Below are 12,052 nucleotides of genomic sequence, written 5' to 3'. Positions count from 1 at the left end.
CGGCTCTTTGGCCCCTTGAGTGTGGCTCTTCCACAAAATACCAACTTCTGCGCATGGGCCACGAAGTTTCAATCGCACTGTATGTGCGCGCCCGCACATGGTATTTTGTGGAAGAGCCACACTCAAGGGGCCAAAGAGCCGCATGTGGCTCGCGAGCCACAGTGTGCCGAGCCGCAGTTTGCCGACCACTGCTCTAGGGGAAAGCAGCACCACGGTGTCTTTAAGAAGGGAGCAAATAAATGATCCACTTAGCAGCCAAGGGAGATAATGACCCCTGTTCCTGGAGGGGCTCAGGAGGTTTACATCACAGATCACTCAATGATAGGTGAGCCTCCTTACAGGCCCTTTTAGCACTGACATATTGATCAAATTATATATAACTACAACACCATTAAATATTTATGCTTCCAAAGAAGCCTGCTGAATTCTTTATGCTGGGAGGGCTTGGTACAAGAAAAGGCGCAGCCCTGGTGTGACCCCGAGGATCTGTCTCCCATGGGAGGAAATGGAACGCTGGCTGGCACCAGACCCCAGGTCCTTCACACAGGGTAAGGATGGCAGGAGGCCACAAAACATTCACCCTGACCCCACTGGAAAGGGAAGGGAGTCTGGGGTCCTGAGTGCGTGACGTGACCCTTCCACGTGCTTCCCTGAGAGGAATTTGCCTTCTCTTCCTCACCCTACCAGAAATCTCAGATATTTTCTGCCGAGTCTAGGGAATAAGGGAACTGGAAATAGTAAGGCTGAGTGAGGAAGTGGGGGATGGTGGAGATAGACAAGATTCTAGGCCACTGACCTTGGAAGAATTGACAACGAAAAATCTTGCATTCCAGTCCAGGTATGTCCTGCACTTGGGCCTCAGTTTCCGTTACATGAAGGAGGCAGATTTGGGTCCAATATGATAATCTCAAAAATGAATTAAGTGCTGTGTACTAGTGAGTGCCCCATCTGAAGGAGCATGGTCTAGACACCTCTTCATGGGAGGGACCTGGCCCTAGATGACTGCCAAGCCCAGCTCTAAGACTAAGACTTTCATTTCTCAGTCTCTGGCTTTCCATCCACCAGGCTTCCTATTAACAAGATCCAATGATCTTTAAATATTTGTTCACTTTAATTACTTGGTTCCCAAAACACATTAAAAACTCTGCTTGCCTCCCACCCCCACTCCAGGGGATGGCCCTCAAAGAGCTTGCTTATGTAGACAGAACAGGGGAAGTCTTTTCAGATTACACCTTCCCGCTAACACTGTCCATTCATCCCAGGCACTGTCACTCCCCCTCCCATCCCTCCCCTCAGAAAACTTCCTAAAGCGTTCCCCACCTCCCCAGATTCCATTGGCCAACTCTCCACAAGCAGGAAAAATTCTCAATTCCTCCCTTGGGGATGCCATGGCAAATCCCCACCTAATCCCCCAGGGAACATTATGAAAATCTCCCCTTGCCCCCCAACAGGCTGTAAAATTCACATTACCCTTGCAGAGGCAGCTCCTTAAATTTTGGGGGGTCTCCCCATGAGGGCAGTACTGCAAATGAAACAGTGGCCATTACTTTTAAAGAAGAGGGGCTCTCTAGGAAACCTGGGTGGCAGGGAAGGGAAAATGAGATGTAGGGGCAGGGGCCTGACTGTGGGCAGAAACAGAGCCCCATTTTATCCACCTACCGCCAAGTTCACAACCGAAGAGCATGTATGTTTGTTCCCTAAAGGGTCAGAGGGTCCTCTCACCCCAAACAAGGATGGCAGGAGTGGTGGCATTTCATAGGCCACCAAAATCAAGATCAGTTATTAGAAACTTGTTTTCATGATCAGCTCCCTCTCAAACCCACCTCCTCCCAAACTGCTATCCAGTGGTCTAGTAGAGTTTTCATTAAGAATTAAAGCCAGGCCTGGCCAGAGTGGCTTGGTGGTTGAGCATCGACCTATGAACCAGGAGGTCATGGTTCGATTCCCAGGCAGGGCACATGCCCAGGTGGAGGGTTCGATCCCCAGTACAGGGTGTGCTAGAGGCAGCAGATCAATGATTCTCTCTCATCACTGATGCTTCTATCTCTCCTTCTCTTTTCCTCTCTGAAATCAATAAAAATAGATTTTAGAAAAATAATTAAAACCAAACAAAAAAAAGCAAATTGAGCTATGAATAATTGTTATCAAGGATTTAGAAGGGCAATGAGATAAGGCCACAACACTTTAAAGTCCACACCTAAATAGACACTGAAGACATGACAAGCATAGCTTACTAATTTACCTCCAAGCCATGGACCCTGGCTTTCTGCTACTCAGTGCCTTCTTGTAATCCAAATTCAGCATGTTCACCAAATTTCCCCAAATCTGTTTTATCATCTCTCCTCCTAGCTATCTCTTTTCTCACCTCCCCCTTTCTTACCCTCTCACACTTAACCTATCCATAATGTGAGATGGAAAAGAAAAAATGCTCCAGCTACATTAAACAAATTTTTAAAAAAAGGTTTATGACACATTTCTTTCTATAAACAACTTTTACACTGACAGGCTTCTTTCAGAAACCCGAAAAAGCCAGCCTTCCTTCCTTCCCAAGAAGTTCAACATGCTATACAGGGTTAGGGAGAACCCCAACCTGGGACATAATCCTACTTGAGTCGTCCACAAAATGCACTCTGTGCACCCAAGTACTAGCCAAGCAGCATGCAGGGCTCATGGGCTTCAGTGAACACCAAAGGTCCGGTTCCTCAGGGAACTCAGAGCTTTGTCAATCCACACTCCTCTCCCCACCCTTGCCGCCAGCCCCAATTTAAGAACACAGGCCTCTGGGGCCCTGGAAGTATGCAGGTCATCTTCACGCCCCAGTACAGTCACACCATGCTCTGATGCTTCATTCTGGTGTCTGCTTGCCCCAGACCCAAATGCCTATTATTTTAGGTTCCTAAAATGAAAATGCCTAAACTGCTTTATGAACAATCAAGTGCTACTTAGGGTTATATTATTATAACCAACAATATTTGGAAGATCAAAATTTCCAAACTCTTTATCCTCAACAAAGGCCTTCTTCCTGTTATTTGGTGGTGGTGGCAGCTGCCCCAGGATCCCCAACCCCATTCTCTGTCACTCACATGGTGGGTAAATGAAGGGCAGCGGCCTCTGAGAGAACAGGGCAGCAGCCACAGCCAGACTCCAGGCTCCAGAGCGAACAGGGCTGGCCTGCCTCTCAGCCCCACCCCTGGTCTCTCCCAGCACTGGGAATGTGGCTCTTTCTATACCCTTCAAAGGATGCAACTGCTTAAGGGAAGCTCTGGTGACAGTGCAGTGAAGGGAGACTTCCCAAAACAAAAGGTTGTTGCATTTCCAAAGTAATGAAGTTGGCTGCAGTGAAGGGGAGGGAGGCATTTGTTCTCAGGCAAAATCTTCAGGGTTGAGTAAATGGGACCCCTGGGTAACTCCCGAAGCCTGGATGAACCTCCACTTGAGAATATAAATCTCTCCCCCACTCACCCTCCCATTTCAAGAGGGGCCTCTGCACAAGAACAGCCGCCTAGAATCTGATTTGAAAGGGGCTGAGAGGTCCCTGATCCGACTCTCCAAAAGGAGGACCCATCCCCCACAACCCCCACAAAGGTGGCCGCTGCCTAAACATTCAGTGACAGCTAGGAGGCCCGCCTGCTGCCTGTGCTGTGCTGACTGTGCAACTTCCTTAGCAAACAAAAGAACTCAAAATCAATGTTGGTGAGAAATGCCAGGTCCTAAGGACCCTCAGGGGGGAGGCGCTGCAAGGGATGACTCAAAGCAACAAACCCAGGGAATCATCCTTACTTATGTGAAGGCAGGAAACGCCCTCTTCCTGAAGAAGTTTCTCCTTAGCCCCCACTTAAGGGGGAACATTTACTTTGAAAGGCAAGAGAAAGAAAAGAAATCGCCAACGGAGAAAGGCAAAGAGAGAAGGGAAGAAAGCATCTTGGCTGTAAGTCTCAGAGAGCATTTGTTGAAAACAAGATATTGTCCCTTTAAGCATATAAAAACAAGGCCCTTGAGCACGCAGTTCTCACTCTGGTACACAATTATGGGTGCTTTCAGCTGTCTAGCACTACTTCAAGTGCGCTCTTAAACCAGACTGTCAATGGCATGTTGAAAGCTATTTTGCTGGCTGCTATCATTAATAGCAAAGTGGAGAGCTGGGCTGATGAGAATTAAATATGGGGGAGGGGCGGGTCACAACCAGTCATTACAGAATTACCCATATGAGAAAGGAGACAATGCCACATTAGGAAATAAAGTTCAACCCAGAGTATTCCAATGCGGACACAGACAGGAGAGGCCGCAGACACAGAGCATCCCCCACCCCCACCCCAGGCAGATGGACTCGGGCCAGCCCAGAGCCATATGGGGACGCAGGAGCCACAGAGTCGGGAGTGTGAGAGCAGGAGTCCTTGGAGATCACTCCTGCAAAATGTCACCACCTCGCCTCACTCCCCAAGCGGAACCCCCCTCCACACTACGCTGAAGACTTGTGGACTTGTGGCTTCCGGAACACACTCACTGCCTCTCTACACACTGTAGCCGCTTCTGGAGGAGTCTCCAATGGCTTCTGCCTAATAAACCCTGGCCCTCCCTCTAAGATGCGGCTCAAGTAACAGCCTGGGTGCAGTCCTCGACCGACTCCCCTTTCCCAGGAGGAATAAGCTGTTCTGCTCCTGTGTCACTCGGCCATATTAGCACTTACCTCACTGCATTGCAATGACTTATTTAGATGCCTGACTCCCTAGTGGAAGGAAGGGTGTCTCATTCACCAGCCCCAGCCCACACCCGGCACATCCCAGGTCCCTAATCACCGTTTTGGGAATGAAGCCAACCCCCTCATTTGACTGATGAAGAAACTGGATGCTGAGCTGTGGGAGGAAGCCTGCAGAGCCAGAGGCCAGCCCACAATTAAAACCTCCACTTCCTACACACAGGGCTCAGGGAATCAGAATTCTACCCTCTCAGTAAAGAAAAACCAGTGGGTTTACTGAGCACCTACCATGTGCTAAGTGCACATAAGAGACCCCAACAGAGGACCTTAGCCCATTACTACAGAAATGAGATAATGAAGTGTGAGAAGCAGAGGAAACCCCACTGACATTGATGACCTTTTTGTTCCTGGTGTCCCAGAATTTTGTACAGCAGATGGGACAGAAAAACATTTTCCTACGCAGGAAGAAAAAGGGAATTCACTCCTTGATTGACTCACTCCTACAACAAAATGGAAATGAAGGGCCTCTGACACAGACTAGACCCTTCCTACATGAGGTAAGGAGGAAGGAATCCAGAGAAAGAGCTCTGGGCCAGAGAGTCCATGGAAGGAGTCTTAACTTAGAAGCCAGGTTCCCTCCCAGGCAGTTTCCTTGATTGGTAGACAAGGGAGCATCTGTCCATCTCCCAGGTCATTTAGTGATCACATGTATAAGAAAAAGACCCAGGGAAGCACCACATTGCACTCAGAGAGACCGGAGAAGGCTGACAGCCTGGAAGATGGGGGGTGGGTCTCCTCCTGAGTGGACAGGGCAGAATGAAGAGAGCTTTGAGCTCAGTAGAGACCACAGCTGAGTAAGGCAGGGACCCAGGACAGTGAGAGGAGCTGTGTGATTGGAGGAGACTGTTCCAGGGAAAAGTCAGATGGAAACCAGAGTGCAGCGGGGTTCTTAGATGCCAGCACTGTGGCCAAACTGATACTGGGATTCCTTCTTAGCTCAACACAGGTGCCACACAAATAGGCACTGCCCTAGTGTAAGTACCTGTGTCCCCTTCAACTTTGGGAGTGGTGCCACCTTCTCCCTACCAAGAGAGACTACTCCTGGGCAAGGTCTTTGTAATCTCGCCACCTGCTGGCTCCCTCTGGCCACCCACACCCTCACATTGGTCACAGAACTTCAAGCTGTCGTACCCGGAGATTTTCCAGCCCAAGCCCCTTACTACTTATGTGAGAGGACCCAGAGGGGGAGATGACATGGAGATTTCCCATCTCTCCCTCAACCCCATGTTCATGGCCATCACCATGGCTTTCTGTGTCTCTGAGTAAAAAGTTCACAGGTTTTACCGCTTTACCTCATCCATGAACCTTACCTCTGGGATCTTTACTACTTATACATTCCATGTATCATTCCCACCTCAAATCATTAATTGTGCAAATAACTGGCAATTCAGACGAGGACCGTGGGCAGAGGGTTCAGCTGATATGGTTATACAACCCAAAGTGGGGTACTTTGGACTTTGGTGTAACCAGGTTTGTAGCCTTAGCCTCTTGAGATAACAGCACAGAAAAAAGCAATAGTAATTAAAGGCACAGAGAGAGCTATTAGTACCCGAGCACTCTTCATTTCTTGAGTCTTGCTGAAGAGACCTGGGGTTGGGAGGAAAGGCTTCCGTGGCAGCTCTACTGCTAACAAGGGGCTGGATGAGTCAGGATGCATCAGCTCCCCTGCTGGGCCTCAGTTTCCTAATCTGTAACTTGAAAGGTTTGGATGAAAAGCCGCAGGGTTCCCCCAGGTCCAGCATGGCAAAAGGAAGCTTGGAGAAAGAGTTGCTCAGCTTCCAGAAAAAGCTGACCACACAGTGTTGGCATGAGGCTGCCCCCAAATAAAATGCTTCAAGTCCTCTTTCAAACCCTCAGTGCTCACCAGCGGAGGTGGCCTGACCCAGTGTCTCACAGAGTCAGGGCCTCAAACCCAAGGCACAACAGTTGCTCTGAGGTGCTTGTTTCTAAGTGCTTTGTGATTTGTGGCTGACGCTGCAAAGCCTGCACAAGCATAAGATGGAAACTGATGAGCTGGTCAGCCATCCTCTCTTCCCTGCCTCGCTGAATCACTCTTGACATTATGTCTGGAAGCAAGGGCTTGGAGGGGTCAGTGACCTCTTCAAGTCCCAGGCCAGGCCTGTGATTTTTGCTTTACCATAATTAGGGACGGAGGCAGAAGAGTGAGGAGAAACCATTTATTACTTCTCTGGGGTTTGACAGCTTGGAAAAAGAATGAGAGGGAGACAGTGAAACGGCCAGGAGAGAAGCCAGCCACAGTGAGTTTAACCTCTCAGTAAAATGAAAATGGGCTGGACACACCTCATCAGCTGCCCTCTGTCAATACAGGGCCCATTTGGCAGAACCTGAGTTCCAATGGTGGTGCTGGTGTGAGGATGTGTGTGAGAACAGGCTGAGGACCGCCACACTTCCCAAGGTGCTAGCTCAGGAGATCATCTATTATATAAAGAAGTACAGACAGTCCCCACCCCCAGCCCTGAGCTTAAAGATGAAGAATCCAGCCTGTTTGTTCCAAGCAGATGTAATCACACGAACAGTCAAGTCTAGAGGGCAGGACACTGCATGAATAATTCAAGCACTCCAGTCACTTGATTGTGTGTGCAGATAAAACACCAGTCAACCGCTAAACAGGTCAGCTGATAAACTTGTTTGCTCAGGCCTAACCACCATCCGCCAAATGCACCCAAGACCCACTCTACAATTAGTGGCTGGATTTTCTTCTGCAGAAAGCTCACAAGCCCAGGGAGTGGCCAGCCCCTTTAGGTCAGGGTTGCACTTTTCTGCAGAGGTTTCTTCACCTCCTTGTCTCTTTGTTCCTACACAGCCATGGGTGATTTCACCCAACCCAGAGATTGCTATAAACCCTGCAAAGGCACAGCCTTCAAGAGCACACATAATCATGCTGGGAAGCCAATGGGAACTGAGGCTGGAAGGCAAAGGTGGCCTGGATTTGAGTCCCAGGTCTACCTTCTTGGCACCCCTGAAGCCTTCATTTCCTCACCTACAAAAAGGGGATGGAGAATCTATCTGCCTCTGGCAACTGACAGGATTAAATGAGACAATGTAGCCAAACCTCAGGCATTCTCCCCTTAAGAGCCCTATCTGGGGAATGGCCAGAGGTCCCAGATGCACACAGCTGCTCTTATACAAACCCCACCACCAAATGTGTTAAGGTGGTTAACTCTTCCTGAGTTCAGTGTCCGAAGGACTCTGGGAACAACTTTGCTCTGCCAACCAAGGTAGATTTTCTGTGCCAAAGAACCATCCACTCACACACACGGGGAACACCACCCATTCAGACCTCAACATGCAACAACATATTATACCTTAATTATGAAGCTCTTAGAATAACTACTGCTATAAATTTTAAACCTGAGTGCAATTACCCTCTTTAAACACACCCAAGATACTAAGCACTGAGGGAAAAAGAAGAGGAGGTAGAGAAAGGGAGGAGGTGGCACCTTGCATAAGACCCCAAGGTCCCTGAACACCTGGGACCCCAGTTCCACTTCATGCAATCTTATCACACAAATCAGAACCAGTCAGTTCCACCTCAAGTTGGGCAGAACCAATCTCCTGAGAAGAAACATTTTTACATACAAAGCGGTATCTGTTTATGATTTCTGTGGATCAAGGAGTGAAAACCTGGTAGCCTTCATGTGCCTTCCTAAAGAGCTAATCCCTCAGGAAGCCACAAGCTGACTTCCCACATTGCTCAGTAAACTCTGGCCCCTTTCTGGCTGCCCTTCACCCAACACTGGGGCTCCCTCCAGGAGGGGAAAGGAAACTAAGATTCACAAGGCTCTATGCAAGCCACTGGAGCAGACAGGAATCTCGGAGCATTCCAGAGGTCACCTGCCCTTCTCACCCGCCCTGGGTCCTTCCCCCTGAAAGAGCAAAACCTTGTAAACGGCTGTTAATTTACAGCAGAAAATCCATTCAAGTCACGGTCACCAAAAGCTAGCATGAGTCAAGAGCCTTCTGAGATTTCAAGAACACCAATTGTTAAAAAGAACAACAGGCCTGTGCCATTTATACATGCCAACACTAATCGTTGGCCAAGCCAAATTATAGGCAGCCTCTCCTCGGAACACAAATACACAAACAGGCCTCTCCCACAGCCCAGCCTAGCACCAGGGACTACTTACTGATATGCACCCAGATAAAGGGTGTTTGTATTTGCTCAGTTTGAGGTATACTGTTATTAGAAGAGTGACAATATGAGTAGTTTACATATCCATCAAGCAGCACCATACTAGCTAAACTGGTTTGACTTCAGGATTTCAAAGGTGAGCTCAACTCCCAGTCATCTCAAAAGTCCTGGCCAGGCTGCCCCTGGGCAAGTTACTTCATCTCTCCAGTTCACCTTCCTTCTCTGTAAAATGGGAAGGAGACTGCTTTCAAATTAAGAAAGAGCTGAGAAAGTTCCCTCATAAATGCAGACAGAGCATTAGGGTTTTATTTCATTCCAGTTATATTTTTAAGCAGTTAGTGACTTGTTCCCTTTAAGTTTTGACAGTTCAGCTTGGCTTTTAAAACTCTTTAAGTTAAATCTTATCAAGGCAGAACATCACATTTTTGCGCACACACACACCCCTCCTGTATTTCCTCTTGAGAATTTTACATTAAAACAGATACAAGCAGCCAGCCACCTCTGGGCTTCAGGAGTTCTAAAGCAGACCCTGAAGGTACAACTTTCCCTTTGCCCCTTTATCCTCCGAGACCAGAACAAATATCACAAGCTTGAAAGCTCAATGTCCAAGAAATTAGCAAAGCCTCAGATCAGACCCTGCATTTCAAGGACTGGACCCGTTCATTCTTCCAGGTGAAGTAGGAGGAAGAGAAGAAGTAGGTTCATTTTCAAACAGGAGGGGCCATAAGAAACCATGTATGGTATGTTTTTAAATTTTGAGGTATATATATATAAAATTTTTTTTAAGAAAAGCACTTACCTGCTTGTGCATTTCAATGTTCAAGCCATAGGACATCTCATAGTACTAAAAGTGAAAAGAACTACCATTAACAGACAACTCAGAAATCGCTCCATTTTCCTAAATCAGCTTTTGGGAAAGTTTTGGTCAAACTGTACTTTCATGATACATTTGCTAAAGAAGTTTAAATCAAACCCCAGCCAGTAATAGTGTGGTTTAAGGGCTGAACACCAGCAAGTGCTGTTCTCAAGAACATTATACATACAGTAGTCAGAGAAGCTGGGCCCTCCCTTCCACAAGCACATGTGCCATATATCCTGTTTATACAAGGTTCGGGTTCAACAGGGAATCGTGTGTACACTGGGACCCTCTTGTCCTCTGAGAGTTATTTAGCAATGTGTCGAAGGCCTCTTATGTGGAAAGCAGTTCAGGGAGGCGCTTAAGTGCTTTCCATGCCCTCTCACAGACGGATGATGTAAACTCGCTGGAACAGACACTGGGAAAAGGGGAGAATGGCCATCTACTGCCCAGGGCTGATAAGATTCTCAGTTGGGAAATCCCTGAGAGGGCAGTGGAGGCTCTTCCTCCACTCAGAAATGTCTGGGGAAGGAAATGGATAGGAGGGAGGGTTTTATAGCCCACTGGCTAGATCCCTGGGCTGCAAAGTTTCCAAACACTCCCAAGAGGGCTCTAAGGAAAATTTTTATCCAACCCTGATGTGGGGTCCTGTCCTACTCGCCAAGACAGGGCAACCAGTCCTCTGGGAAACCTTCAAAACATGAACTAAAGGGGTACAAAGGCAGGGCAGAAATGCCGGGCCTGGGGTTTGGGTTTCTCTTTCTGCCTCTCCTCTCGCCCACCCTCCTCCAAGTAGCCCCCACCATCCCCCAAGTAGCCGGCTGAAGGAGACTGGGAAGGCTCAGAAGGCACACTAAGATTGCACCGGCCCCCAGGGCTCCAGTCTGCCTCCCAGCCCGCCCGCCTGCGCCGCCTGCCAGACCGGCCCTCACCGCCTCTCACCATCACATAATGGCGTTGCATCTCTGTCTTCTCGTTCGCCAGCTTGTCGTATTCCACTTTGAGGCTGCAAGGGCAGGAGCAGCCGGCTCAGGCCTGGGGCCTGCACAGCCTCCCCGAGGCCCCAAAGGAGGGCCTCTGAGAGCCACTTTTCACTTCCCTGATGCCCCCCTGGGTACCCCATTACCCCAAAGCCTCGGGTCGGAGGGAGAGTGAAAAAACTAAAACTTCCCACGGCCAAGTGAGGAGACTGATAGGGCCACAGGGAGGCAGGTCCCTGATGCTGGCTCTCTACCCCCAGAACCCAGAGCAAGCCTGCCCAAGACTCCTACCCTCACCCTGGGGACCCTGCGGGCTGTGCGGGGAGCTGGGAGTCTGTGGGTGGAGAAGGGTTAAAGCAACGCACTTGGAAAGGGGAAACAAAAGGCAGAGGCCGGGCCACCCCCAAGCCCCTAAGTCTGGACCCCCACAGTCCCCGCGGCAGGGACTCCCCTCCCCACCAGCCCAGGGCGGCCCCCAAGGCCTTACCTGTGATATTGAGCTTGCAGAAACTGGAATTCGTCTTTGATCCTGTCACAAGACTCAGCCACTGTGAATTTAAATCCCGGCTGTCCGGGTTGATGCGGAGCCTGAAGACCGCAAAGACAAGACGGGGAGGGAGGAATGGGGGCGGGGGATATCAGCTGGGGCTCCATGCGGCCTGGGCCCCTCAGCAGCCGCCCTCGGCTTCCCCCCACCCCATCCTCACCCCACCAGAGAGGCCATTCTCACAGACCCCCACCTTCCCAGCAAGTTTCTCAGCTCCCAGATGGGGATGGGGCGGGAGGGGGGACACCCCGATCTCTTCCGATTGGCGGTAGAGCTTCCACCTCTGTAACGAAGGGATCCCCCATTCCCAAGTAAGATGGGGCAGGGGAGACACGAGGATGAGTTGGGAGACTTAAGCGAGGGATCAGGGAACAGCGTGAAAACAAACAGGTCTCTGGAACACAGGCAGCCCCCCCTCCCCCCGTCAGAAAGAGCCTCCTCTCTCAAAGGCACCCCCCATCCTCTTTGTATGAGCGCGCGTGCGTGTGCGCGCAGTGCGCGCGCGCGCACACACACACACACACACACACACACACACAGACACACACACACACCAGAAAGGTAGCAACAAGCAAAATGGAGGTGCCAGATAAACTGCCCCGTTTACCCTGCCATGATAGATGCTTAAATAAACGGAGTTGCAATTACTCACCGGATGTCTGCCTTGCGGATACATGGCAGGGAGGGGTCGTGATTCCCAGAGAGTGGAAGCGCCGAGAGTCCGGGCCGGGGAGATGCGGGGGAGGGGGGAGCCAAGCCC

General features: G+C 49.8%; 1 protein-coding gene across 19 annotated transcripts in view; it reads right to left on the bottom strand.

The window, feature by feature from the left end:
- Positions 1-12,046, bottom strand: part of TLE3 (transducin-like enhancer of split 3) — a 45,848-nt gene extending 33,802 nt beyond the window's left edge. For 18 of the 19 annotated variants that reach the window (XM_014542911.1, XM_005870253.2, XM_014542915.1 and 15 more), the window contains exons 1-4: positions 11,945-12,046; positions 11,233-11,333; positions 10,708-10,771; positions 9,709-9,753 (exon numbers count right to left, since the gene is read on the bottom strand). In XM_014542911.1, coding sequence (XP_014398397.1) covers positions 9,709-9,753; positions 10,708-10,771; positions 11,233-11,333; positions 11,945-11,968 — 234 coding nt within the window. In that variant the 5' untranslated portion in view covers positions 11,969-12,046. Of the gene's footprint in view, positions 1-9,708; positions 9,754-10,707; positions 10,772-11,232; positions 11,334-11,944 lie in introns of those variants that run through there. The other variant, XM_014542921.1, reaches the window with a different exon arrangement.
- Positions 12,047-12,052: the final 6 nt, after the last annotated feature.

Source organism: Myotis brandtii, unplaced genomic scaffold (genome assembly GCF_000412655.1).
Source record: "Myotis brandtii unplaced genomic scaffold, ASM41265v1 scaffold315, whole genome shotgun sequence".
NCBI lineage: Eukaryota > Metazoa > Chordata > Mammalia > Chiroptera > Vespertilionidae > Myotis > Myotis brandtii.
This window is presented reverse-complemented; position numbering and strand designations above follow the sequence as displayed.